Source organism: Monodelphis domestica, chromosome 4 (genome assembly GCF_027887165.1).
Source record: "Monodelphis domestica isolate mMonDom1 chromosome 4, mMonDom1.pri, whole genome shotgun sequence".
Taxonomy (NCBI): Eukaryota; Metazoa; Chordata; class Mammalia; order Didelphimorphia; family Didelphidae; genus Monodelphis; species Monodelphis domestica.
Genome location: NC_077230.1, coordinates 436,869,898 through 436,892,582, shown reverse-complemented (window position 1 = coordinate 436,892,582; position 22,685 = coordinate 436,869,898). Strand labels below are relative to the sequence as shown.

General features: G+C 44.1%; 1 protein-coding gene and 1 long non-coding RNA gene across 8 annotated transcripts; one reads left to right on the top strand and one right to left on the bottom strand.

Annotated features, from left to right (window-relative positions):
- Positions 1-2,405: 2,405 nt before the first annotated feature.
- Positions 2,406-21,315, top strand: LOC103092432 (zinc finger protein 260-like). Of its 7 annotated transcripts, none has more exons than XM_056796482.1 (7): positions 2,529-3,378; positions 3,665-4,519; positions 4,786-5,490; positions 11,666-11,854; positions 11,972-12,098; positions 17,916-18,011; positions 18,873-21,315. In XM_056796482.1, the coding sequence occupies exons 5-7, from the start codon at positions 12,065-12,067 to the stop codon at positions 20,726-20,728; spliced, it is 1,986 nt and encodes a 661-aa protein (XP_056652460.1). In that variant the 5' UTR covers positions 2,529-3,378; positions 3,665-4,519; positions 4,786-5,490; positions 11,666-11,854; positions 11,972-12,064; the 3' UTR covers positions 20,729-21,315. The 7 variants fall into 7 exon arrangements, with proteins under 7 accessions (XP_056652455.1, XP_056652460.1, XP_056652457.1 ...); XM_056796480.1 differs by lacking the exon at positions 11,666-11,854 and having other exon boundaries at positions 2,697-2,711; positions 3,259-3,378; XM_056796479.1 differs by lacking the exon at positions 11,666-11,854 and having other exon boundaries at positions 4,359-4,519.
- On the bottom strand, positions 4,078-6,064 carry LOC130453981 (uncharacterized). Its single transcript, XR_008911670.1, has 2 exons — positions 5,852-6,064; positions 4,078-5,673 (listed from the first exon to the last, which is right to left on the bottom strand). It is a non-coding gene; the product is annotated as an uncharacterized LOC130453981 (long non-coding RNA).
- Positions 21,316-22,685: the final 1,370 nt, after the last annotated feature.

Here is a 22,685-nt window from a genome sequence, read left to right as displayed (position 1 = left end):
AATAAAACCATTCTGAAGTGTTGGACAGTTTGAGCTCAGTAAAATTCTTTGGGAAGACGAGCTTCATCAAATTTAGGGAATACCAGTCCCTCATTGCCAGCATGATTTTAAATACCGTCCTTAGACACGCTTCTCTTAGCTAATTAATAAAAAAATGGAGGGCAGCTAAAATGCTTTAGCTAAACAAAAAGACAAAAGCTTTCTCCCCACCCTCACAGCCTTGAGCGTGGAAGCCTCCCTGGGTTAGTTTACAATCCAGCTGGGAGGTCAATGGGGGTGAGAGTAAGTGCGGCCCAGGAATTCCTCCTTGCCACCCATCCACCCTGACTTGTTAGGCTGTAGCTAGACTAACAAGCCATTTCATCTCTAAGGTACCACATGTGAGGCTCACGTGGGCAGGGGAGTTCAGAGGGGGGAAGCATCTCCTCAGGTAAAGCCTTATTGTTGCCTAAAAGAAACCCTGGGCTTCCAAGGCAGCAGCAAGCACTCAGGTGCTAGCCATGCAAGGGAAACAGGGGTTAATACTTTAGCAGCCACAGCAGCAGCAAGAGCAGCAGCAGGAGGGAGCTGAGGCTGCAGGCTCAGCAAGGAATGTCGCTGCCTGCAGCCACACAGTATCTTTGTCTTGGTCGCCTGGGATTCCCTGTGCGCTCCTCTGATGGAGGAAAAGCTAGAGAGGGAGAGCCACAGGGGGACCCAGTTTTTTATTGTAGAATCAAGGAATGGGGGATGGGAGGTAGTTCATGAGCAGGTAACATGACAGAGAATTAAACACTGGCTCACTTAATAGCCACAAGATCTAAGAGGTGGAGACTAAGACAAGGTAACCTCGCACAGAGGTCCAATGGACCTTTGGACTGACAGCTTTGGGAGGGATCAGAATACCATGAGATTAGAGTTTCACTTTGTTACAAGGAGTAAGAAACCAATCATGGGAAATACAAGAGAGCCCCGGAGTCCCCCCCAACCTCCTCTCTGGGCCTCAAAACCTGTCAGGGCTCATGACCGGGCTTCAGAGCCAAAGGGGGCCTCTGCAGACTTCAGCCTCCTTTCCTGGCATCCCATAGAGGCAGACGTTGCTCAGAGATGCCTTGGCCCAGTCTGCTTCTCTCTTGCACCTCCCTGTGTCCACATCCCTTCATGGACCTATTATTCTGGCTTCCTCTTCCTCCCAGATGCCCCTTTTCCTCTCCCATGGAGCCAACAAGGCCCAGGCCCCTTCCTGCTCTGTTCCAGGCCCCGAGGATGGGGGGCCGTCTTAACCCTGAGCCCCCCCTCCCAAGCCCAGGAAGTTGGTGCCTGCCAGAGCTCAGGGTCTGGAGTCAGGGAGGCCTGAGATCACCCCCTGAGAGACCCTGAACAAGTCACTTTAGCCTGCTTTCCTCAGGTTTCTTCACTGTCAAATGACTTACAGGACATGGTGAAGCCGCCCAGCTTCTGCCCAGAAAGCCCCAAAGGTGTGGAGTCAGACAGTCCTGAACAGCCTGAGCCCAGCAGCCTTGCAGACAGACACACAGACCCCCAGACTGTCCTCTGTCCATCAGGGCTCTGAGCCTGGGCTCAGCAGCTGCTGCTGCCTTCTGTGGCCTCCTCGAGGGCAGGAGGGGGTTCCTGGGCCTCCCCCAGGCCTCTGAAGTTTCTTTGGGCCTCTGGGCTGGGGTGGTGCTGAAGGAGACCCTCCTTGGCTGGCCCAGATTCCCAGAAGACCCCGAGGAAGCAGCTCTGTTTCCCCCCAGACCCTCTCTGGACCAGCTTTCCCCCATCCCCCACTCAGGCTCTTATTGTCTGGATCTTATCATGGGGGAAACTGAGGCAAAGGCTGGGAAGGGCCTTGGCCAGGTTGCCCCAGCTGGGCCGTGTCTGAGGCCAGGTTTCAGCCCAGATCTTGGGGGTTCCAGGCCCAGGAGGGCAGCCCCGGAGTCACCTGATTCCTCTTCTGGGGAGAGGGTTGGCCCCTCCTCTGGGGAATTCCTGGGGGTCCCCCCAAAGCAGAAGGAGCAGCAGGATGTTCAGAGAGTTCCCTGGAGGAGGGAAGCTGTGGGAGGGGGGTCTGGGGCCTGGGCTCTGGACACTGAACTGTTGCCTCTGCCTCAGTTTCCTTCTCTATCAGAAGGTGGAATCTATCAGAAGAAGCACCCCCTCCTGAGGCCAGAAAGAGAATGAAACCATTTATTGATCAACAGGTGGTTATTAGCACCTGCTGTGTGCCCGGTTCTAGTCTGAGGCAGCCTTCAGTGTAAAGAAGCAGCAGGAAGGCAGGGCTGGAGGGAAAGTGGGGAGAGGGGAGAAGGCTGCAGCCCCCCAGGTTGGGGAACATTTCCTTTATGACCCCTCCCCCACCAGGAGGCTTAACCCAGGGTCCAAAGCAGGAGAACTCCATTTCCCAGAATGCCTGTGTTATGATGTCACCCAAGTCTTGGCACCTCCCACTATGGCAGCCCCAAAGCATGCTGGGAATCTCCTTTGGGCAGTCTCAGCTCCTGCTGCTCTTGGACCATTTCTGGGTGAGAGGGGAAGGGGAGGGACTCAATGCGCAGGCGCAGCCCTGGCACCCTGCCTTCTCAGCTTTTTGCTCCCTAACTTTTGGGGAGCGGGAAGACCCGGGTGGACCAGTTCCGGGTTACCCAGCTTGGGAGTTTGGGGAGGCAATGTGCGCATGTGCAACAAAAGAGGCGGGGCAGGAGCCCCGGGCCCCAGTGGAACTGCTTGTGGTGCGGAAGGGGCTTCCTCCGTGTGATTCTATGTCTGTCCATCACCTTAAAGGACTACAGAAAAGGGCCAGCGCGGAAGTGCATGGCTCTGTCTAGAGCAGGAGCCATGGCGGGGCTTTCCACACCGGAGACCGGAGGCCGCTGGGGGAGGGGTGGCGGACACAGGAGGGGGCGGGGCTGGTCCAGGCTCTTCCCGAAAGGCGAAGTTCAGCCAAGAACTCGCCAGGGAGGAAGCAGCCTACCGGAACCTGGTCCGGGGCTTTGGGGGATTCATCTGCCCACGTGCCAAAGAAGGACCCCCGATCGCGGCCCTGAGGAAATGCCCCAACCCGATGCCCTCCGTTCCCCAGGAACCCCTCCCCCCTGCAGTCTCCCCCAATCCAGCCCGTGCAGCTTCGGAATGGAAGGAAGCCAAAGATGGCACCAGAGGGGGCGGGGCTTCTTCCCGGCCGGTTCAAGGCCCTTCCCAGCCTGAGGCTCCTTGTTCCCCCCTGAGGCCAGGGAAGGCCTGGGAGCCCCTCTGAGCCCTCCCCTTCTTTCCCCCTAGACACACACCGAGGACGTCTCCCCCCTCGGGGCTGCCACCCCCTGAAGCACCCCAGGGTGGCCCCGCAGAGAGCCCACAGCCAGAGGAATGGCCCCCGGGACCCCGAGGTCCCCTTCCCAGGTGAGTGCAGCCGGAGGAAAGTGCTGGAAGGGCTGCCGAGAAGGGCTCCAGCCAGGCTCCTCCTCCGGACTAGAGGACTTGCGGGGGGGGGGGGGGGGGGGGGGAGGGGGGGGAGTGGGCAGGGCTGCTTCCTGGGTCAGGCAGTGGGTCAGCCCCCGCCAGGCCTTTGGGCCTCATTAGACAGTAAAAACATTGTGAGGATCAGAGACGTCTCTGGGCTGTAGTTCGGGGCTGAAGAGCCAGAGTTCACCTGTGGTCAGTGGCAGCTGCATGTCCCCCCCCCCAGGAAGGGTGCCCAGAGCCGGGGCAGGTGTTTGCGGGTATCTGACGGGTCATTCCAGGCTGCAGGGTGCAAAGGAGGGCAGCAGGCAGGCGGGCAGAGGGCTTTGGTCAGAGTCGGAGCCTTGATCGAGACCAGCACAAGGTAAGAGGAGAGAATGGATGGAGTCCTGCAGAGCTCCCAGACTCCCTCCGGAGGCCGGAGGAGCCTGTCTGGGCCGGAGTCCTCCGGGAGCTCGAGGTTGGCCTAAATCCTCCCAGGCTCGAAGGGCCCCCAGACAGGCTGAGCTTGTCTCCTGGACCTCCTCAGGCCAGCGAGTCCCGCCATTCCCAGGGAGCCCGGCTCCTCCTGCAGGGCCTTCAGCCTCCCCAGAGGAGGACACGGCTTATTCCTTGAGCAGAAGCCTTTGATGTCATGAATTGGCTTTTATGTATTTATTTTTAATCCTCGCCTTGTGTCTTACAATCAACACTGTGTATTGCTTCCAAGGCAGAAGAGCAGTAAGGACTCTTCCAGGGTCACCCAGCTGGGAAGTGTCTGAGGTCAAATTTGAACCCAGGGCCTCCATCTCTAGGCCTGGCTCTCCATGCACTGAGCTACCCAGCTGCCCCCAAATTGGTTTAATATCCTAAGTGCAGCCTCCATCCCTTCCAACCCTGCAGCCCACGTGCTACTCTTCTAATGGATGTCTGCTCCACAGTTAGGGTCCTGCCGGGGTCTCACTCCTTCTGGAAATTGTGATCACGGTGACGTCTCTAGAGACTCATACGTGGGTCCTGGACACCCCCCCCCCCATCACCCCACTCTTATCAGATTTGCTGACGGGGTCCGAGCCCAGACTAATGAGACTCTAGTGAGGAGGTACGGCAGGGCTTCCTGGGGGGAAGGGTGGGGAGGGGGAGGGAAAAGGCACACCTGGAGGGTGACTGGAGCTGGGATGCAGGCAGGGGCGAGGGGGGAGCCTGTACCCCGTAGATAGCTCGGGATCTCTACCTGGGCGGAGAAGGGGGCACCCTTTTGGGGGCGTCTGGGAGGAGGTAACTGTTGCCTCTTCTCGGTCGGCGTTGGCGTACTTGTGTCCAGTGGCTTGGATGGCCCCGTAAGGGTTCAAATGGGCCTTTTGACAGACTACGAGAGCAGCTTCTAGTCCTTTCAGCTTTCCTGAGAGTAGAGCAGAGCTGGACATCTCCTGCATCCCTTCGAGCCAGAGGAAAGAAGACTTCGAGCAGCTTTTAACAGTGAACAATTCAGCTGAAGGAAAAGAGATGGGAAAGGAGGAAATCTAGAGAAGAGGAAAGAGATCACCCACGTGGTGGCCTACAAACATACCCACAATTCCTAATGAAGGCCTGCAATTGCTGCCAACCCTCCTCTGTCTTCTCAGGCCAGGGCCTTCTGCCTGGCACACCAGGCCTCCTCCCCTGGGCTCTGTGGAGAAACGCCTGCAGTCATGGACAGCCAGCACTCCCTCCCTCCTTCCTTCAGGCCCAATTCTGTGGCAGCCCAACTGTGAGCCGCTCCTGGCCTCAGAGACAGACTGCTGCTCCCTGGACATCCCAGAGGCCAAAGCCCTCTAAGGCCAAAGCCCAAAGCCCTCTGGGTAAGCTCGGGCCCACCTTCAGAGAAACGCCGACCCCCACTGCCAGCAACCAAGCCCCAACACCCAGCTCCCTCCCAGCAGCCACCTGCCCCCAACTGCCAACCTGAACTGCCCACAACTGACCCCCAACTGCCAGCTTAACTGCTGACCTGCACCTCCCGCTGGCTGGGCAGGGGCTCCCCGTGCCTGCTTCCTGTCTCTGTGGGCTGCCTAATCCCTCCACATGTCTAGGGTAAGAGGCCCTGCAGGTCCCTGTTCAATGAAAGAAGTTAAAGAATTCCTTTTTACAGCTGTCGGGGGTGGGAGCCTTGGAAGTTCTCAGCCTGCCGGTTAGGGATGGGTGTCCTTTGTCTAGGCCCGACAGAAGATCCTGGGGTTTGGACAGGTGCCGGCATTGGGGGTGCTGCCGGTCTCGCTGGGAAGGGGAAGGGAAGTGTAACAGTTAAAATTTAGGGGAGACTGAGGCAGGTAGAAATTAGTTTCTCTCTGCAAGGAGTATTATATTTTATGAGGTTTATTAAAGGTTGAGAATTTAAGAATATACAAGTAAGAAAAAACACGTGCCTAAGCCAGAGGCCTAGACAAGACCTCACCTACATTATGGAAAGAGCCACATCTGCCCCAAAACGGAAGTCCAAAAGAGCTCAAAAGCCTTTGCAATCAGGTTAAATCCCTTTTCGATCTCGGCCCAGGTGAGATTACAAGGCATTCTGGGGAAGTGGGGCAAAGGCTTGTGGGGATTGAAGTCCTGGATTCCATCCTGGATTACATCCCCCCCCTCCCCCCCGTTTGATCCTCTGGGAAGAAGTCCTTCCCCAAAGGATCATAAAAACATAATCAATTTAAATATTACAATAATTTGAGGATAAGAGAAAAAAAATAAAACCAATAATTACTGGATGCATTGACAGAAAGCCAGTTAGGGGGCAGTCCCCTTTGGCATGAAAGTATACATACAAATAAATGTTCATCAACCACACCCAAAGTTCATTTTTGTGCACTTGTGGTCTGGAGGCTTCTTCATGGTGGCTTCTCCAACAGTTCAGTTCTGGATTCAGAGAGGTAGCATCTTCTTTACCTAAAATTCTTCTCAAAAGGAATTTAAACTTTGCAATTTAAATAATGATATTTTTTACATTCCCCCCCCCCCCCAGTTAAGAGGGTGATTGAGGAAAAAAAAAAGGATCACTTAGGGATGCATGGCTGAGGTATGAGGTATATGAATCAATTGGCAAGAGATATTAAAAAGATATCAGAAAAATCAAAAAGAAAAGAAAAATTTCTGGATGAAAATATAGACTATGAAAGTCTTATGTGTAAAATTCCAAGTAAAAAGAAAAATAAATCTATAACAGGTCCTTCAATCAGGGCCCAATCAAAATGATCTAAGTAATGATGCATTTACCCAGTCAATAGCCAGGACTACAGAAAGGTACCACACTATGAAAGGCAGAAAACGGGACCAGATTATGAGCCAAGGTTTCCGGGATACTCGTCTGTGGTTATTTTCAGAGTGAGCGTGGACACAAGGAAAGCCTATGTCTTAACACATGTTAAACATAGTAACCTCGAGTCTTCACACTAGGTTCAAGACCTTTGTATTGGCCTAGAAGTGCATCAATCCATCCTAGATTGGCCTTTCTTTGGCCCTATGAAATGGCTCTTGTGTGTATCTCTTGTCCTGGAATCAGACAGAATCATTAAGCAAAGTCCCATAATTTATTTAAATAATTAGTGGCATCGTTTTTTATAGTCACAAGCTTTTTAGGGCATGCATTAGCAAATGTATCTTAACCTTGTAGTACTGCAAAATCAAAAAGTTAAAGAAAATCTTAATGCTGGTGACATGTGCTTGAAATATAAAAAAGGAGAGGAAAAAAAACACTGAAATAGTATATTGCACATGCAAGAAAAATATAATAAAAGACTTTAAAAAATTCAAAAATGTAGAAAATGCAAGGCTTTCTCACCAAAAATGAGATCCATTTCCTCTTAATATCTGGCCATGCTCTACTGTGAGTATGACACATGAATTGAACAGTAGTACAAATATGTAGATATCAATATCCCCAAAATTCTCAATAGCCCAATTAATTACAATAGCAAACAAACACACTTTCATATTTCACATAAGTTGCTGTATGACATTTAAAAAAACCTATGAATTGATGGATATTTGTCACAATTTTTACAAACGTAGCAATCTTTCAACCTTGGTATTCAAACATGTTTTTTAAAACAAAGTAAAACTCATCTTGGGTTAAGAACATAATCAAGAAATCTATATATCATTCTGGTGGAAGTAAAGTAATGAGCTGAAGAGTATAAATAAAGGGGTGCTCCTTTTTTGGAGGCTTTTTAGGGTTACAAATGCCCTGAGATTAACTGCCCCAACTTCCATTCACATATTTAGAAATGTGGGAAGGTTGGGGGTTATAAAATATATTTCACTTCAGCTACTGTAAAGAGCCTTACCTCGTGGTAGGGGCAGGCAAAATAACCAGAGATTGTTAAGAAAAAAATTCCAAAAATCATATTTAAAAAACCCTTAAAATCATTTGAGATATTTAGCATATTAAATTTTCCAAGGTTGTTATAGCAATTATAACCAGTTCAGAAGTCCATCCATCCTCTGTGATAATTTACAAAGTGAAAAATAGAAAAAAGCTGTTTTTTAAAAAAATATGGGCTTAATTACAATAATATTTGTTCAGTAGTTATAGGGGAAAAACAACAGAATTTTTAAAACTCAGTATATTCAAAATAAATTCAATCAACCCAGTGTAACAGAATATTGAATCCAGTAATATATGAACTTAAAATCACAAAGTTAAACCTTAAACAAAAAATACAATAGAATACAGAGATTTTTATAAACCATTGGAGTCTGAAATGCCTTAAAATCATAACCTCCAGTCTTTAAAGTTCCTTAGGCATGTTTTTTTTGTTTTCTTTTAATTAATTATCCATTTAAATGTCTATTGTCCGAAGGCAGAGTGGTAAGGGCTAGGCAATGGTGTCTGAGCGATCTGCTCCGGGCTACACGGCCATGAAGTATTTCAGGCCAGATTTCAACTAGAGACCTCCCGTCTCTGTGCCTGGCTCCCAGTTCGCTGGGCCACCCATTTTCTCCTTCAAAGTTAAAGTTGAATCTTTGGGCTGAATCTGCTCCCTGACAGGCAGGTGAAGTCAATGAAATTGCCAGAAAAGTCAAAAGGTATCCTTTTAAACAGCCCATTGCTATTAAGTTTCTGTTTGAAAAATCTGTTTCTTCTCCTCTCCCTTTCTCTCTCCCCTGCTACAATCCCTCCTCCTGCCCAGTCCACGTGGAGCCCAGGCCGCCCACGTGGAACCAATACCCCCATTTTGTTACCAGCTGATAGAAATGAGTCCCAAGAGATCTGCTCCAAGGAACTAGGTTTGTTGGGCAGGCAGGTCACCAGGTGATTGCAATCTTGGTTGAATCAGGTGGGCCAGGTGAGCGAGAGAAAGACCGTGGGGTGGGCAGGGCCGGGAGCCGGAGCGTAGACAAACAGGGCCAGGAGCTCGGGCACCAGGTGAGAAGCCAGGAGCAGAAGCAGGATCCGGAGATGGCCGCAGGCAGGAGCTGATCAAGATGGTTTTCTAAAAAGCATCTTGGAGAAATGTGGCTTAAAAAAATCATTATCTAGGCTAAAAATTTTGAGAAGTTTTCATCCAATCTAGTGGTTGCCAACTGTAAAGATTAAAATTTAGGGAAGTTGAGGAAGGTAGAAATTAGTTTCTCTCTGCAAGGAGTATTATCTTTTATGAGGTTTATTAAAGGTTGAGAATTTAAGAATATATAAGTAAGAAAAAACACATGCTTAGGCCAGAGGCCTAGACAAGACCTCACCTACATTATGGAAAGAGCCACATCTGCCCCAAAACGGAAGTCCAAAAGAGCTCAAAAGCCTTTGCAATCAGGTTGAATCCCTTCTCGATCTCAGCCCAGGTGAGATTACAAGACATTCTGGGGAAGTGGAGCAAAGGCTTGTGGGGATTGAAGTCCTGGATTCCAATCCATTTTTACAGAAGAGGGCTTTGGTCCCAGGGCCTGCCCCTAAGCAGCCCCTTCTGGATGACGTCCCTGAACCGGATGCCCTTGTGCCATTTTATCTCCGTCCTGCCTTCTGGGGATTATTTAGAGGACCATTTCTTTGCCTCAGACCTAGCAACTGAAGACGGGTTGTCCTTTGGCACGTAGAAGGAGTTGAAGGAGATCATCGAGGGAGAGGGGTTTCGCCCCACTGGGAGGGCATTTCCAAGAATTCTGCCTGTGATGCCAACTCTGATTCCTGGCTTGATGCCTTTAAGTGACGTCTTTGACCAGAACAGAGAGAAGGAAGCTGCCAGGGGGACCAGCCTTGCAGGTGGCTGCCCAGATGGAATACCAAGCCCTGGGGTGCTTTAGTTGCCTGGGAGGAGTCTAGCCTGAAGAGGGCTCACTCTGGTGCCAGTGGCATTGCAAATAGCATAGGGCAGAGCTTGGGCTGGAGAGGCTGGCAGGGCCCTGAGGTCCCGGCCTTGGGCGCCACTGGAGGACAGCCAAGATCTTGAGATGTCAGAGGTGGGGCACTGGGGGCTGCCAGGACCCAACCAGAGTAGACAAGTTCTGAACAAGAAGCTGTCTGCCTTCCTGCATTCTTCTCGGAGCCCAGATTTCTCTGCTTTCCTTCAGGCCTGAAACCCTTCTGCCTTCTGCTTCTGGCTCTGGTGGAGTGAGGAGCTTTTGCTGCCCCTGTTTCTGGTGGCTGCCTTTTGCACTGGGCTTTATCTTTCCTGCCTGAACTCCGGATGTCCATCATATAATATGTCAGGAGTAATTCCGCCTCCAGACCTGGCTGCAGGGGCTGCTCTCTGCCCCTGCTACTGTTGTGGGAGAGAGAATGCTGGTTCTGACCCAAAGAATGGCTACATAAAGGTGTCTATTGAAGGATGTTACATATAATGCAGTCATGGGGATGGATGGAAAAAGCCATTGCAGGGGGTGGAATAGCCCCCCGGATGGCTGTAGAGAACAGTGGAATGTCCCCCATAGGGTTTCAGGTTTCTAGAATGTAACAAGGGTCTGAGGAATCGTCTTCCCATGCTTGGAAACTCGCAGCCTTTCCTCTGACTATTCCTCCCCTAGATGTCCATGGGGCATTCCAGGCTGGAAAATAGGGAGTGGGCCAAGAAGGGGTGAAATGGAAGAGTTTCCAGTATCAAGTATGTCCTGTGTTTTCCATGGAGCACATGAGAAAGTAGAAGAGCCCTAGCAAAAGGCACGTTATTTTCCGATCCGGCCACTGCCTTGTCAGTTATTCCTCAGTCAGCCTCTTAGCTTCTCTTGACCCTTGATCCCCACGTTTCCATAGTTACAGGGCTAGGCTTAGATCTTTTGTTTCTCATAAATGAACTGTTTTTGAATATTAATATTAAATTGTGGTATTTTATTGAAATAAACTTCCTTTTGCCTGGCTAAGGTTAGAGCTACAGATTTGCTGTCCCCTTCATCCCAAGTTATGAAACTAAGGGGGCACCTCCTTTTTTTTATTCAGCTAAAAGGATTAAGGGCAGCCCTGGCAGGCCTTGGTGAACCTTGGTACATTCTGAGAGTGTGCTAGGCCAGCCACAAGGCTGGGGAAAACTTGGGCTGACACTTTCCTTGTATGGACAAGGAGCTGCTTCTCCTGTGATGAAGTAATGATGGAGGAGTTGAGGTCTGCTAAGGCCCCCCTCAATGGTTATTTATGAATCTCAGGTGTCAGGGGAAGTCCAAGGGAGGGAGGGACTGAGTTTTGAGCTCACCAGGGAAATGCATATCTGTCTCACATCATATATAATGTGAGAGACAGACAGACAAACAAAAGACCTGTGCTAGAGGAGAGAACTACTGTTTTTCTTTCTTTTATATTTTGTAAAGAGTCAATCGACTACATTAAATAACCAGTCAATAAATTATTTAAAATGAAGAAATTCTGTCTCTTGAGAATTCCACTCATTACCCTGTCAGTGTCTTTTGAATTAGCTCAGTTTCCAACCCCAGTTAATAAAGTGTTATATTTTAAAAACTTGAACACCCCTTCCTTTCCTCATCTTGCTTACTCTTCTTTCTGTAAGACTCTGATTCTTAACTTAGCTAAAGCCAGTATCAGATCCCACATAACTCTATGGAATCCTCTTTAACTCTTTCATCTGAAGAAGAGTATTTCAGCCTTTTAGGAAATGAAGTAGAGAATTCCTTTTTCTTTGTTTTCTCCTCATTAATCATTGGTAATATTTCCCCACTAGGATACACAGTACATGCTCCTTTCTTAGAAACTTCAAAAAAATGTTCCCAAATCAATTCTGACACTTAGGATGAGGAGGAATTTCAGATCACCTCCTCTCTTTCTCTTCCACAGAATCTCCCACCTCATTAAGACAGCACTTCCCATCTTCCTGATTCCATAGGGAAAAGTATTTCAGAGTAAGACACTTTTCCAGGTTTTACTCTTCCAATATGATTTTCACTTCAGACACAAAAAAATGACTTTGTCAGTATTCCATTGGGCTCTGCTTGATCTCCAGTGCTGGCTCTGACACTCTTCAAGGTTAGTAGTTTGGGTAAATCTTTTATGTGCTTCAGTGTCCTCCAGACAGTGAATGAGGGTTGTACTAAATGAATTCTGAAGGTTTAGCTCTAAGACTTGTGACTTTTGCTGGTTTAGGGGTCAATAACATTCAAGGATGTGGCTGTGGACTTCACCCGGGAGGAGTGGCGCCTCTTGGATCATTCTCAGAAAGAGCTGTACACGGAAGTCATGCTGGAGAATGTGCAGAATCTACTCTCTGTGGGTAAGGACCATTTCCTCTGTTAACTCTAAATCTGCCTTTAAGGGAATGTCTTCATTCCAAGCCAAATGTATACGATTTTAAGCCTTTGTCAATGATTAAAAAAGCCAAAGTGCTGATCTCTGTCTTGAGTTCTCCTCCTCGTGCTTTTCATTATATAAAAAAAAGTCAAATGAATAAGGATCCAAGTCATTCCCAAATTGACAAAGGGTCAAAGGTTATGAATAAGCAGTTTTCAGATGAAGACATCAAAGCTGCCACTAAGCATATGAAAAAATGTTCTAAATCTCTCTTGATTAGAGAAGTAAATGAATGGAACTCTGAGGTACCATCTCAGCCCAACCTGATTGGCCAGTATGACAGTAAAGGAAAGTGAGAAAGATTGGAGGGGGTGCAGCAAAATTTGGACACTTAATGCATTGCTGGTAGAGTTGTCAACTGATGCATCCATTCTGGAGGGCAATTTGGAATAACTCCAAAAGGGTTATGAAATGATATACCCCTTTTGATCCAGTAATACCACTACTAAGTCTGTTCCCCAAAGAGACCAGAAAAAAAGGGGAAGGACTTACTTGTAGGAAAAATATTTGTAACTAGTCTTTTGGTTGTGGCAAAGAATTGGAAATTGAGGGGATGCTGTCAGTTGACAAATGGCTGAACAAATTGTGGTATGTGATGGTGATGGAATACTATTGTGCTATGAGAAATGATGACCAGGATGATTTCAGAAAGAGCTGGAAAGACCTCCATGAACTGATAGAGTGAAAAAAGCAGAACCAGGAAAACATTGTGTACAGTAACAGTAATATTGTGGAATGATCAACTGTGATAAACTTGGATATTCTCAGCAATACAATGATCCAATATAATTTTCCAGTTGTGTCACTGAATTTCCTTAAAAACAAGTTTGTAATTTAGATCAATTCAGTCAGATTTTCCAAGCCAGGAAGTTATTTAGGTTTATTGGAAGAGGGCCAAATCCTCCAACAAAGCTGGACTCCTGATTAATATCAGAAAATCCTGTGCATTGGGAGAGAACTTCTTTTATAACCCAAATGTGAAGAGTGAATCAAACTCTCTTTGTCTATTAATCATCAATTTTTAAGTTAATCATTCAAAAACTTCATTACCCCTACTTAGTACCTTTGCAATCACTAAATATGAGAGTTCACAAGTCACTTGCTACAGTGGGTGACAACTCCAGAGGCCACTGCCCTGCCTCTGGGCAGTGTTAGCCAAATTGAAAGAATGCAATTGGTTCCCATGAAGTAGGGAAGGCACAAGAAGTCAAGTGGAAAAAGAACTATAAAAAGTCTTGAACTTCTTGTCCAAGAGTCTTCTCCTTTGAATTTCTTCTCTTTTGGAGTTCCTCTTTGGAGGCTGAATTGGTGAGCCGGACTGAAGGAGGAGACTTTTTCCCTGGATCCTGTGATTGGCTTGCTGAGGGAGTGGCTGGCCTTCCTTTCCTGGCTTTTGGAGAGATTGGTTCCAGAGAGTCCTGCCTTGGCTTTGGAGGAGCCATTGCATCGGTGGAACCCTGGCTGAAGACACTACTGGAACTTCTGGTTGAGGATTAACAGGAAAATCCACATGGAGACAGAGTCTTGTGGAAGCCCTGCTGGGCCTGAGCTTGGCTTCTCAGGAGAAGGGCTGGTAGGCTTGTTAGAATCAGTCTCTTTATCTACATTTTTCAACTTTCACTCTTTCCACCTCTGTAAATAAAGCTGCTAAAAGTCATTTTGACTTAAGCTGTAATATTTTTAAATAGGCAACCACAATATTACTTGAGAACTATCATATTGACATCAAAACCTAAATTTTAAATTCTTACACAAAGAAATAGCCAAGTTTTCCATACAAGTATAAAAATAGAATAATATAATGACCTGCCTGCGGTTGTTATATAATTTTACCTGTGGATAATAATTTGAGAAGCAGAAGGGAGACTGAAGGAAATAGGTGAATAATAAAGACTCAGAAACAACCAGTTAAAAGATATGGGGAGAGGCGCTATCTCCTTAATGTTCCCCTTGGATAATTAATTTAAAGGAAACATGAGAAATGAGAAAACACATGGGGAATAAGAACTCCCTAATGCCTCCTATAGACAAGAAAGTCTGAACATTAATAGGAAGCATTGGGGCGACAGCATCTCGAGGATCAGCAGGAAAAAGTTAGGACAGAGAGACTCCGAAGATCCAGAGAAGTAAGTGAGAGATTCGCGCTTTTCCCCCAGTATTTATTGGAGGTTTTAGGAATGTGGACTGGGAGGTGATCAATGAATATGTAACGGGGCAGAAGTCTTAACATTGGTTGAATTGACAATGACAAGATCAAAGAGGTGGAGATTTACCTGTCATGCGCCTTTCAAAGGAATGTGGTTTGATAAGGTGAGAGCTAGGCCTTTGTGGTGGCTCAGGAATTCTCTTGCCCTTTGGACTGTATATACAATGATCATTAACTGATCTGACCATGTATCTGGTAAGTGAATATATATGATACAATATCTAAACATCAATCATACTTCCCAGATGCTAACATGCCTGATATGCTACAAATAAGAATAGTCATGCCCTTCAAAGGATAAAGACACCCAGAAATGCTGTTCATTGGTTAGGTCAACTAGGAAGAAACCCTTATTTGGTGAAAGAAATGTTCTGACCATGACCTAAGAATCACTTGGTGGTTTTCAGAGGGAGAAGGATGTTCTCTGGGCCTACTCCAGATAAGGGTGGGTGGTGGTGGATAATACCATATCTGGTTATGGAACTAAAGTCAAAGCTAGTGGTGTATACCTGATCACAAGTTAGGGTGCATGATATATCAGCCCCGAAGGGTGGGGCTGACTCTAAGGCTTATGCTAAAGCAGTTTAAAACTTTGATAAATTGTTCAGGAAAAGCTTTCTAAAATCATGACTTATTATCTTGGAATTACAATTACGATTATCTTAAGACTACTACTAACATTATAATCTAATAATTGTATAAGGGGTAGGGGTCTTTTCTCACTCACAGTTGTTGATTTGGGTTTTTGTTTTGAGGTTGTGATTTTATATGGTTATTCACTTAAAAAAATAAACAATATAACCACATAATTGACTAATAAACAAATAGCAGAAATCACATGATTATCTTAATAGATGCAGAAAAAGCCTTTGACAAAATACAACATCCATTTCCATTAAAAATACTAGAAAATATAGGAACATAAGGACCTTTCCTCAGAATAATGAATAGCATTCATTTAAAATCATCACCAATTATCATCTGTAATAGCGATAAGTTGACAGCCTTCCTAGTAAGATCAAGAGTGAAGCAAGGATGCCCATTATCATCACTGTTATTTAATATTGTACTAGAAACACTAGCTGTAGTGATTAGAGAAGAGAAAGAAATCAAAGGGATTAAAGTAGGCAATGAGGAAACTAAACTATTACTCTTTGCAGATGATATGATAGTATACCTAGAGAACTTGTGAAAATCAACTAAAAATCTAGTGGAAATTATTAATAATTTTAGCAAAGTTGCAGGATACCAAATAAATGCCCATAAAACAACAGCATTTCTATTTATTTCCAATAAGAATCAGCAGCAAGGGTTAGAAAGAGAAACTCCATTTAAAATCACTCCAGATAATATAACATATTTGGCAATCTGTTTGCCAAGAGAAACTCAGGAATTATATGAATACAACTATAAAGCAAATTTCACAGAAATAAAACTAGATCTAAACAATTGGAAAAACATTAATTGTCCATGGAGAGGATAAACTAATATAATAAAAATGACAGTACTACTTCAACTAATTTACTTATTCAGTGCTATACCTATCAAACTACCAAAACATTTTTTATTTTTATTTTTTACCTTTTAAACATTATTTTATTTGGTCATTTTCATACCAAAACACTTTTTATAGAATTAGAAAAAATTATAATAAAGTTCATTTGGAAGAACAAAAGATCCAGAATATCAAGGGAACTAATGAAAAAAAAAAGTGGAGGATGGAGGCCCAACAGTACCAGATCTTAAACTGCACTTTAAAGCGGTGATCATCAACACAGTATGGTATTGGTTAAGAGATAGAAGGATGGATCAGTGGAATAGACTTTGGTTAAATGACCTCAGCAACATAGTGTTTGATAAACCCAAAGATCCCAGCTTTGGGGATATGATCTCACCTCAACATAGTAGATTGACCAATATGACAGTAAAGGAAAATAATAAATGTTGGAGGGGTTGTGGCAAAATCGGGACACTCATGCATTGCTGGTGGAGTTGTGAATTGATCCTGCCATTCTGGAAGGAATTTGGAATTATGCCCAAAGAGCCTTAAAAGAATGCAACCCCTTTGATACAGCAATACCACTACTAGGTTTGTACCCTAAAGAGATAATAAGGAAAAATGTTTGTACAAAAGTATTCATAGCCATGCTCTTTGTGGTGGCAAAAAATTGGAACTTGAAAGGGTTTCACTCGATTGGGGAATTGCTGAAAAAATTGTGGTATATGATGGTAATGGAATACTACTGTGCTATAAGGAATGCTGAGTTGGAGAATTTCTATATGAACTGGGAGAACCTCCAGGAACTGATGCAGAGTGAAATGAGCAGAACCAAGCGAACATTATCTACAGAAAGTGAAACATTGTGGAATAATACAATGTAATGGATTTTGCTAATACAAGACAATCCCAAGGGGCTTATGAGAAAGAATGCTTTCCACATCAAGAGAAACTGTGGGAGTAGAAACATAGAAGAATAACAAATGACTCATCATTTATTTATATGGATATATAATTTGGTAATTTGGGTTTCATTGCAAAAATGAATAATATGGAAATAGGTATAAGTGAAAACATTCGTATAACCCATTGAAAATGCTTATGGGAGTTAGGGAAAGGGAGAGGAGGGAAAGAAAGATAAATATATAAACATGGAAAAATATTTTAAAATAATAAATAAACAATATAGGGGGAATCTGGGTAGCTCAGTGAATTGAGAGTTGGGCCTAGAGGTGGGAGGTCCTAGTTTCAAATCTGACCTCAGACATTTCCTAGCTGTGTGACCCTGGGCAAGTTACTTAACCCCCATTGCCTAGCCTTTGCCACTCTTCTGCCTTAGAACCAATACACAGTATTGATTCCAAGATGGAAGGTAAGGGTTTTAAAAATAATAAACAAACAATATGGAAATGAAATTTAAAAAGAAGTATAAAACTATAGCTCATAGCCCCTAATTCTGCCTACTCTAGCAAGTTTATCCATATTCCTCCTTCATTCTTTCCTCAAATTTCAGGCCACATGATAGGAATGGAATGGAAGGAAATAAGCATTTCAAAATACTTGCTCTATGTCTGTTACTGTGTAAAGGAGTTCATAATTATCATTAATTTCACAACATCCCTGTGAATTTGATATTCTTATTGTCCTCAATTCATAGTTGAGGCAACTGAAGCAAAAAGAGGTTAAATAACTTGCCCAGGAGCACCCACTTATCATCTCTCTGAGAATGGATTAAATTTGTTCTTCTGACTCCCACATTATGATCTTTTACCTCATTTACCCACCAGCTACCTTTAATTTTTAGATAATGAAGGTTGTGGAATGTGTCTATCCTTCTATTAGAAGAGGTAATTAAAGATGGAATTTTCTGTTGCAAATGGTTTCCATGATCTCTGCCATCCTGGGCAGAGGATAGATGTGGTCCCAACAGCGAATTCACCAGAAACTGTTCTGTAGGCCTTATTTGCATGCCCCCTTTCCATTAAGAAGACCATTTAAAATTTTTTCTCTACTGAATCCTTTCTTCTTATATCCAGGACTTCCAGTTCTTAGAGAAAATTTTATCTCCTGTTTTCAGCAAGGGGAAGCACCATGGCAGCTAGAGCAAAAAGACCCAAGGAGCTCTTGTCCAGGTGAGTGAGATGAAAACAGGTGTATAAAGAGTATTATTCCGAAAGACTTTTAGTTTTTTTAGTGAAGGGAGTCCTATACTTGGGGGCTTGAGGACCATCATTGAAGCATGCTGTTCATTTCCTGAGAGATGGATGATCGACTCAGTAGAGAGTATGAGATAAACTATATGGTAGATCATAAAATAAGATGAATATTTAGTACGTCTGCACTAAATGGCATAATATCTTTGCATCTGTAGGGAAAAGAAGAAAACATATTCCACTTTTTAAATTGCTGCATGAGAGTTAAAAAGAGTAAAGTTGTTTCTCAGTTTAGCATATAAAATTTACCAAGAATGACCATGTGATCCTGCCTCCAAAATGATGAGAACAGAATATCTGGAAGGTTACCTGAGATTCACAAAATTATAAGAATAATTGAAGCATGAATTTTTAGGAAAGATAGAAAGGGCAATGGAGAAAGACTGTCTAATACTGTGGACAAATCATGCTGAGGCACAAGGTTTGAGTTGTAATCTATCTGCCAGGAAGTTGGTCAAATCATTCCTCCATTCTTTACTCATGACCTGAGTTACAAACTATGATGAGAATCTTGGGTCTGCCAGTGTCCCAGGTCCATTGTGAGGTTTCATAATTATTGTATGTGAAAGTCTCTCTAAAATCAGCCATCTTGCAGATATGTCGAAATGGTGTATCCAAAGACTGGTTCTGCTTTTTAAGTTGGAAAACTCCTTTTTGCCTGTGGAAATAGTATAAATATTAGTTTACTTTCTCCCATCAGAGGAAAGAACTTATATTTCTGTGTGTGTATGTTCATGTTCTCCTTCCTTCTGTGTTTATATCATTATTTGTTTTCTTCAGAATCAGAGACTACTTCTGAAGTGAAGATGTTTACAAAGTTGAGTCTTTTCATGGATAGATGTGGTCCCCAAAGATGTATGAGTGAGGAGGCCCATGACTTCATTTTAAGAGAAATCTGTGATTCTAATATCAAGGTAAATAAAAATTCAAAGGGTGATTGTGAATGTGATGAGACTGCAGCAGAGAACTGCAGCCAACATTCACTACTAAATCAGTATACAAAATTGGCTACAGGAAATGACTGTTGTCAGGATAATGAATACAGAAAATGCTTTCCTGAAGAAGTAGGGCTTGTTCAGTCACCTGAGAAAATTCTGGAAATGTCCATGTATGAAGGTAACCTAGGGGGAATGGACTTTGGTTTGGGTTTAGACCTCATTAGACATCCAAAAAGGAAACGTGTAGAGATGATTTCTGTGAGTGATAAAGATGGGAGACCCTTTAGTCAGAAGTCTGATCTTGGTTCACATCTAATAATCCAGTCTGGAGAGAAACCTTATGACTGTAAACATTGTGGAAAGGCTTTCACAATGAGGGGCAATCTTGCTGCACATCAGAGAATTCACACTGGAGAGAAACCTTATGAATGTAAACAGTGTGGAAAGGCTTTTACATGGAAGATCTCTCTTGCTGCACATCAGAGCATTCACACAGGAGAGAAACATTATGAATGTAAACAATGTAGAAAGACTTTCACATGGAAGGTCTCTCTTGCCAGACATCAGAGAATTCACACCGGAGAGAAACCTTATGGATGTAAACATTGTGGAAAGGCTTTCACACAGAGGGGGCATCTTGCTAGACATCAAACAATCCACACTAGAGAGAAACCTTATGAATGTAAACAACGTGGAAAGGCTTTCCCAAGTAGGTACCATCTTTCCAGACAGCAGATAATCCACTCTGGAAAGAAACCTTATGAATGTAAGCAATGTGGAAAGGCTTTCATGAGTAGGTACCATCTTCCCAGACATCAGGGAATCCACACTGGAGAGAAATCTTGTGAATGTAAACAGTGTGAAAAGGCTTTCACACAGAGGGGGCATCTTGCTACACATCGGAGAATCCACTCTGGAGAGAAACCTTATGAATGTAAGCAGCATGGAAAGGTGTTTATATGGAAGACCTCTCTTGCTGCACATCAGAGAATCCACACTGGAGAGAAACCTTATGAATGTAAACAATGTAGAAAGGCTTTCACATGGATGGTCTCTCTTGCTGAACATCAGAGAATCCACACTGGAGAGAAACCTTATGAATGTAAACAATGTGGAAAGACTTTCACAAGGAGGAGCCGTCTTGCTGCACATCAGAGAATCCACTCTGGAGAGAACCTTTATGAATGTAAACAGTGTGGAAAGACTTTCACAGAGAGGGGCAGTCTTGCCAGACACCAGACAATCCACACTGGAGAGAAACCTTATGAATGTAAACTGTGTGGAAAGGCTTTCACACAGGGGGGAAATCTTGCCAGACATCAGAGAATCCATTCTGGAGAGAAACCTTATGAATGTAAACAGTGTGAAAAGGCTTTCACACAGAGGGGCTCTCTTGCTGTACATCAAAGAATCCACTCTGGAGAGAACCTTTATGAATGTAAACAGTGTGGAAAAGCTTTCACAGAGAGGGGAAACCTTGCCAGACATCAGACAATCCACACTGGAGAAAAACCATTTGAATGCAAACAGTGTGGAAAGGCTTTCACACAGAGGGGAAATCTTGCCAGACATCAGAGAATTCACTCTGGAGAGAAACCTTATGAATGTAAGCAGTGTGAAAAGGCTTTCACACAGAGGGACTCTCTTGCTAAGCATCAGAGAATCCATTTTGGAGGGAAACCTTTTTTTGTTGAGTGAAAAATTAATGTGTTATTCTCAAAGTAATAGTTGTTGACATCTAAGTTAGTAAAGCTGGTGTCCCTGCATTTCCCTCCTTCAAGTCTCTTCCCATTAATCTCCCTTCTAGAGAAGATTACTCCATTCTCCACCCTTCTTACAGGAAGAAATCTTTACAGCCTGTAAATATTTAAACCCTTAAGTACCCTTTTTTTGTCTTAGAAGTCCTTCCCATTGAATCAAAGGCTTCCCCCTGGTAGTCATGCCCAATGGTTGGAACCTCCAGATAACCCATTCTGAAGAACTTTTGGTATCTGACTCCAACTTCCTGATCATTTCTTTAAAATGTTAACTTGCTTAAATGTATCCACTGTGAAACTATTCTTTGTATCCATTGTAAAGCTATTCAACTTCATATTCCTGTCCTTTATTTTTGGATTTCAACCATTGTAAAAATGTTATAAGCACTTCAGAGAGGCTTGATTATATCAGCATTCTTCTATAAATAAGGGATTTTTTCCTGTGAATTTTGGGCGTATTTGTCTTACAACAATGATTTTAGATAGTGTTCCACATTTTCTTTCTCTCAATAAAGCATTGCATCTTAAGTGATGGTTTCCCTGTTCTCTCATTAATAATGGTTAAAGGAAAACTTTGAAGTTTTCAAGGTCCCCTCAACTTCCCCTTCACACATGAATGTAAACAGTGTGGAAAGGGTTTACATAGAAGTTCTCTCTTGCTACACATCAGAGCATACATATTGGAAGAGAAATTTTTTTAAATGTTAATAATTTGTCTAGGCTTTCACATAAAATTCCAGTACTGTCATGTCAGAAAATCTGCAATGGAGAGAAACCTTGTGAGTGAGGCTGACCTTATAGTTGTCACTCTTAGCTTATTTGATATAAGTGGATCCACACTAGAGAGAAACTTTGGGAATATGATGGATGTGGTAAGGCCTTCAGGCATCAAACATTTCTTATTCCCAACCAAGATTTCCTTTCAATATGTGAGATTTAAAATGGTTGAGGTTTTAAACCGTAGTGATTAAAATAGTGGAAGATATAAATTGTGATAGATATAAGAGAGGGTGAGTAAATTTGACCACAGAAAATATGTTTCACTACAGTGTCTTGGTTTTTAAATCAAATATAAGGTGGTCGCCAGGGAAATATTCCCAATTATTCAAATACCCAAGTCAACTCGGTTTTGTAGAGATTTTTAATTAATAATATAATGAGGAATTAGAGAAAGAGAGAAAGAGTAGGAAAGGAATAATTATGAAGGGCCTCAAGCCAATATGGCCTAGACCTGAGTCTTAAGAGAGAGAATCAGTCAGTCAGTCTTTTAACACTCACCACAAGGTCTGCCTAAACAAGGATTCTAGTGACACCAGGCCAGCTCCATCTCAGCTGACTTCACCAGAGAGAGCTCCAGCTAGACCTCCTTAGAGATTGTCCTCCAAGAGCTTCCCTTCTCCAGACCTCTCGCAAGAGATTCTTCCCAAGCGATCCTCATCAGAGATCCTCCAAAAGGATTTCTCCAAAAGGATATCTCCTCAAGAGATTCTGCTTTTTCTTATATAGGGGTTTTTCTCCCATGTCACCTCCCCTAAGTCCCTACATCTACCAATCACTGTAGACGCTTTCCAAAGGACTGCCCATCTAAATTCCTGCTAAGTCGACCAATCTCCTCAGTAAGTCTGAATCAGAAAAAATGCTGCTGTGTCGACCAATCTTCTCAGTAAGTCTGAAGGAGAGAAAACACAGCTGAGTCAACTAATCTCATCAAGAGAAAACTTGCCTGACCCTTTTAGGTACCTAGCATCCCATTTTATCAATTCTAAAAACAGGCCTGGCTCAAAGAACTCCTTGCCTTAATATAAGCATGGGTCCAAGTACTTTCTTTGTTTAGCAAGGAGTTTTCTCTCCTAAAGCAGTCTTAAGTACAGTTGGAGTGGAGGTCCTCCCATTTCTGA

Coding starts and splice junctions, on each gene's coding strand:
- LOC103092432 (XM_056796477.1), top strand. CDS start 3,346: ATGGCCCCCGGGACCCCGAGGTCCCCTTCCCAG. Junction 3,379..11,971: donor CCCCGAGGTCCCCTTCCCAG/GTGAGTGCAGCC, acceptor TTGCTGGTTTAG/GGGTCAATAACATTCAAGGA. Junction 12,099..17,915: donor GCAGAATCTACTCTCTGTGG/GTAAGGACCATT, acceptor TCTTATATCCAG/GACTTCCAGTTCTTAGAGAA.